This window comes from Acyrthosiphon pisum, chromosome A2 (genome assembly GCF_005508785.2).
Source record: "Acyrthosiphon pisum isolate AL4f chromosome A2, pea_aphid_22Mar2018_4r6ur, whole genome shotgun sequence".
Lineage (NCBI taxonomy): Eukaryota > Metazoa > Arthropoda > Insecta > Hemiptera > Aphididae > Acyrthosiphon > Acyrthosiphon pisum.
In genome coordinates this window covers 82,491,838-82,497,754 of record NC_042495.1, presented here as the reverse complement: position 1 = coordinate 82,497,754, position 5,917 = coordinate 82,491,838, and the positions used below count along the sequence as shown (strand labels likewise).

The 5,917-nt window shown below is 25.3% G+C and overlaps 1 protein-coding gene across 1 annotated transcript; it reads right to left on the bottom strand.

Moving 5' to 3' along the window:
* Positions 1-1,528: 1,528 nt before the first annotated feature.
* Positions 1,529-4,615, bottom strand: Obp10 (odorant-binding protein 10). The gene is made up of 7 exons (NM_001160053.1): positions 4,484-4,615; positions 4,327-4,408; positions 4,204-4,256; positions 2,761-2,796; positions 2,591-2,690; positions 1,926-1,996; positions 1,529-1,737 (listed from the first exon to the last, which is right to left on the bottom strand). Exons 1-7 carry the CDS (start codon positions 4,550-4,552, stop codon positions 1,717-1,719), a joined length of 432 nt encoding a protein of 143 aa, NP_001153525.1. The 5' UTR covers positions 4,553-4,615; the 3' UTR covers positions 1,529-1,716.
* Between the last annotated feature and the right edge of the window lie 1,302 nt (positions 4,616-5,917).

Below are 5,917 nucleotides of genomic sequence, written 5' to 3'. Positions count from 1 at the left end.
CATTACTCATAATGAACGATTGACATAGCTCTGGTAACGAATATTATTACCATATCCTGATCTGCTGACACAGAAATAGAATAATTAATTAGCTTCATCCACCAGCTTAATTAGTATTTTTGATATATTTATTTGACGCACGAGTAGATACTAACGATATTATTACCCAATTCTATTAATTAATTTTATAAAATTAATTTTAATTTAATAGAAACATTGAGTTTTATAAGTTTTGCATCTATGACATCACCTTTTTATAGGCAACCATTATTATAATGGTTGAAATTTTGTAATGAATACTCAAAAGCCAAAAGGTAATGATTTGTTTATAAAACAATTTAATATGATATAAAAAAAAATTCAAATACATCATTCATGCAGCAAATAATCAATTGTATTAAGTGATACTGCAATGATACTCTGGTCACTTAATCGCTAATGTTTTTCATTTCTAATGGGGTAATAATATTTTTCTACTATGACGTTTGTCATTGCACTTTAGAATTTAACCAAATGCTTTAATCTTCGACTTTGGTAGGTTCTTCTGCTAGATAGCAAATTGTATTTAGTTTTTAATATCTGGGAAAAACAATTATAATACAACAGAAAAAATAGTTTTTTTATGATTCATTTAAAGGATAATGATGTGAGTCTACAGTGACACTTGAAATTTTCACCAAATATTTATATTTATACAACAAATTATATAAAATTTAAACATATTTGTATTATATACATCTCTTTTTTATATAGTTATTAACATTTGAAATATTTCTGCATCATAATAATTTTTTTTTTAGTTTATGCTAATAAAAGTATTGTTTTTAAGTCAAAATCTTATAAATTTAATACAAGGTAAACTAAGTTGCTACAAAAGGAATTCAAAAATATAAAATGCGTAATCACAATGTTCTTGTAAGCATTTAATCATCTAAGTTTTTTAAAACAAACATTTTTGGATAAAATTCTGAACATTTTTAAATTATTTTGTAGTTGAAAATTTATAAAATATTTGATTCTAATACCGAAGACTTAAACATTGAATACAAGGTTCATCATGACTACAGCCATTTTTTAACATAAAAAAATTTAATTAATAAATTTGTTCACTTTAGTTGGGGTTTTCAGTATTTGATTTATAATATTAAATTGTATTTATACGTTTATTTTTGTTTGTTGGTAAGTTAAGTATAGACGAATATTATATAAAACAATAATCATAGATAAATAAACATTTATACAGTGATATTACTCAACTTGATAGTTAAAATATAATTTGATATTTCACAATATAATCATTAAAATTATGTGTTAACTGTCCAATTGTGTCTTTGATTCGACATCATTTTATCTAAAATTTGTGCAGTTTTACTAGATTCTAAAATGTAGTAGGTATTTTCACTAATTTTTCAGGTCTATGAATAAGTAATTTTAATATTATAATTAATGTAAAGTATAATATTATTTATCTGATTTAAGCTAGTAATATTAAGATATTGCTATCGTTTATTAAATAAAAAATACAATATTGAGTTCCAAAACCGTTTCTTTATTCAAAGTGCAAAATTACAATCAATTTAATTTAAATGATTTCATAGTATGAAATATTAGCGTCGACAAGTAAGTCGTACTAGGTAGATACGTACAAACAGTGTTTCGTATAATAACGATCTTACTATGTTTATCTATTTATGAGTGTATGGAAACAAAACTGTATCACAGTGGTAGGAGTGCAACCTGTAAACAAAATTAAATTTCGCTTTTATTAAGTTGTATCTATATATAAATGATATATTATATTATATACAACACATGATTTGAATAACAAAATTCAATGTTTTTAAACTTTAAATAATATAATTTAATGAAATTACAAGCTGATTATATTATAATGTTTATTCTTGTATATATTTTTTGTGACTTACAATTAATGGATTTAATTTTATGCCACAGCTTATAAATTCGAAAGAAGCTTCACAACCATCTTGCTTAACATCTGCATACATAAGAAAAATAAATAAATGTTATTTTGAACTTAGTCATTAATAATAAAAAAATCGTAGGTAGTAAATAGTATTAAAAAAATATCTCCTCTCCAAACTGTCTCTTTAAAAAAAAAAAAAAAAAAAACCAATATTATACTTGTATAGTACCTATGCTAATTGAATGATTGTATTATTATCAGTTAGATCACAATTGTCTATACATTTGTGAGTAGGTGATGAAAATATAATTATACCATAAAATCGGTCTCGTATAAGAGAGACCTCAAGAAGTGTGCTTTTTGGATGCGTGGCTACTTGAATTGTTTTCGGTGGAGTCACTTTATTATTCCAACAACCACCTGGCTTGGATTTTGCTAAAATTTGCGGTAGTTACGGTAAAGAAAAATGTTTGACCAGGAACCGAAATCTAACGACAAATGTCGATGAAAGCCAATGAAATCAATGGGTGTGGTATGTGACCGAACCAAAAGAAAATCTGTTGCTTTCCGAAGTTAATGCAATTTTCGTCACATTGCCTACGTATAATATGTTCAAAAGGAAAAAAAATATTTTAATTAATTAATTAGGTACATGAAAAATATTACTTTTTGTACAACTCGGGATGACTTGCTCCAAGATCGGCTTAATATGGTCCGGAGCCATTGCTTTCAATGAATCCCCATCGATAATACCGTCTTCATCAATCTACTCAATATAAATAAATAATTATACTAATTTCCGACTACATATTGATAACTCTGTTTATTATTCTTACCATTGACATCTCGTCGAAGCAACACTTTAAAAAGCACTAAAATAATAATATATTCATTAATATGTTATAATTTACCTAATTATAAGCTGCCTATTTATACCACAAACTTATTGGTTCGTTAATAATAATATAATTTTTTTGAATAATTAAATTTGCGATTAAGTTTTGACGAAAATGAGTTCAATCCACCAAATTTTGCTCAAAGAAAAATAAATTTTTAATACAAATAACAATTTCTGCAATGTATTTAATTATATAATACGAAATATCCATATAATTATAGGCTGGCTATAACGACTACGACCAGAATCATATTTTATCGTAGGTGTGTAATGATTTATCGTTGAATTCAAATAACACATCCATCACTACTATACGGCAGAGGTTGCTCTGTTTTTCCCGGTTTTTAAAATTCACTCTCCAATACAGTATATTTTTGTTTAATTTTTGTTAATAGAAATTGAATTTCAAACGTGTAGTATGTATTAGGAGAATGTTGTATAGAACACCAGCCGTATACATATCATGGACACTCAACTATGCTCAATTTATCTTTAAATACTAAGGTATAACTGTATAACTGCAGATTAAAAATGTATTTTGCTATACATCAAAATACTTAGAAAATAAATTGATTTAAATACACAGAAATGCTCAGAAGGTTAAAGAGTTTTTGAAAACTATAAATATTATATTAGGTAATATAAATTTCAATCCCATCGACCCATCGAATCCCATGTACTTACATAATACCTTTCAATAATTTGAAATACATTTTTAGGAAAATTGCATCCAACATTAATAATTGTTTATTTGTAAATTAAAGCATATTTATTAATATCACGAACGTGATAATTGATTCTTACTTTAAAGACATTTGAGAGAGACTAATAATAACTATTCATGTGAAACTAATCATTAATTTGCAGGTAATTAATTTTATAATTTTCAATAGGTATCTAATAAAGAATAATAATAATATAAAAAATAACGATATTAATAAAATAAAAACAAAACTATAGGTATAATTTGTATTTTAAATAAACAAAATAGGTAGGTATATTTCCTTTTATGGACATAGAACGATCAACGAACTTCTTAATAATTTGTAGTTAAACTGTTTTATTAAAAGTAAGAATAACAAAAAATTTTAAATACAACATAGTTATATTATTCCGGTATGTATTTGGTTTTTGTGCCTATACCAGATATATCGGCTATATTATATTAAAGTTAAATACCAAGTAATCCGTATTATCTAATCTACAGTTGAATTTTTTCAATTTTAATTTATGAATTATAATGGTCAAAATAAAATGTGTCTTATGATTCATTAAGCATAATATTATCAAATAATTTCATTGAGATTGTATTAACAGCTAATAACATCGTCAAAAAAAATCTGATGTCCCTTATGATATAACAATTATTTAAATCACTCACTTTAAAAGTTGGGTCATCTGAAATTATTGAATTTTTCGCGTTATTCTTGATTTCTGAAAACAAATTTAGGAACATGCAATTTATCATCCATTATTGGACTTAAAACATACGCAGAATCATTACCTTCCGTAATTGGAAACTTTCCAGCACATGCATTGTACAGTGTTCTTTTTATTTCCTCCATTTCATCTGGTTGTGGTCGTGTCTGACAAATTTAAACCATGTAAATTATATTATTGTTAAACAGTGGAAAAACTAAATGATAACCCATTACACTTACAGATGACTGTACTACCAACAATGCCATTACAATTGCAAACACAACGTTTGTGCTACGTAAATGTTCCATTTTACTTCACAGAGACAACTCGGTTTGCTTCAGTGTTCTGTCAGTTGAAAGATATTAGCGACTGAAGGCAGTTAAGTGTATTTATTCTAGCAGAACAATGTAGTCAACAACGCAATGAACTATAATTTTATTATCCTTACATATTATTATCCACCATGTGTATACTTAATTTCGAAATTAATTATTACGTTATTTATCATGGTCACAATGGGCACCTTACCACTTAACAAATATTGTATTGAATTACCTAAAATCTAGTTAGGTTGTATGTATAATTATTATGATTAACGTGATCAATGAATTGCGTTTTTTTTTTTTGCTCAAGCCCCTGAAAAGAATTTTTTGGTTAATTGTCAAAATAATTAGGCTGTTAATGTTATAATGATTCAGTATTAATGAAAACCTTATACCTATTTGTTTAATTACCTATAATTTTATGTTTCAACTATAATAGTATTTACAAACGACCAACAGTTGTTCAAGGTTTTTGATTTCTCAGATATTGGGTCTATTTTGCAAGATAAATTTGTGTTACTAGGTATAGAAGTTTTATGCAGACAAAATAATAAAATTAAAATAATTTTCTTAAAAATATTGTATATCATACTTGTAACCTGTAAGTATAATTTAGTAAACTTAATTTTTTTTAAATATTTTTTTCATTCGTTGTTATACGATTGTATGTTAACATAAGTTTGATACAAAGTCCATTTAGTAAGCTTTGCTTATAACAGTAGAAATACAATGCTGTGTAATATCTTATGTTCAATAGAAAATAATTCAATTTCATTTTATTTTATGTTCTACAATTGATAATTATAGTTTACTAGCTTATATAATATCCTAACAAAAATATTCCGTCAACTATTTGTAGAAACCTCGGTAAGAAAAAAACAATTCAAGTTAGAAAAATTGTAAAATCAAAAAGTGGCTAAGTAATTTCTAAATTCATTAGTATAGAAATTAATTGTTTGCATTTGATGAAGTACGATATTTTAATTCAAATAATTTAACTTAGCTTAGCGGCTACTATAGTATGTACTTAAATAGTGAGTGTTAGGGTAAATATTTATATGTTTAGTTGTAGTACTAAATATTAGTAGCCACCAAGCTAAGCTAAATTATTTGTATTAAAACATATTTTATTTATACTTTCATTTTTGTGTTTTTAACACACGATAGGTTTTATTAGTGCACACATATAATAAGTCCTAAATTAATGATACATACAACAAATATTTTGACACGATTTAAGTAGGATTTATTACTTTTTTCGAAAACAATTCATGTCAATTGTTTAAGATAATATTGAATTTTTTAATCTAAATATAAAAAATAAATATGTCCGAGCGTGTTATTTTTTTA

What these genes read in the sequence shown, in the direction of transcription:
- Obp10 (NM_001160053.1), bottom strand. Translation starts at nt 4,552, where the DNA reads ATGGAACATTTACGTAGCACAAACGTTGTGTTTGCAATTGTAATGGCA. An exon ending in TGTTGGTAGTACAGTCATCT is followed by an intron (nt 4,409 to 4,483) that starts GTAAGTGTAATG and finishes TAAATTTGTCAG; the next exon opens with ACACGACCACAACCAGATGA. An exon ending in GCTTCGACGAGATGTCAATG is followed by an intron (nt 2,691 to 2,760) that starts GTAAGAATAATA and finishes TATATTGAGTAG; the next exon opens with ATTGATGAAGACGGTATTAT.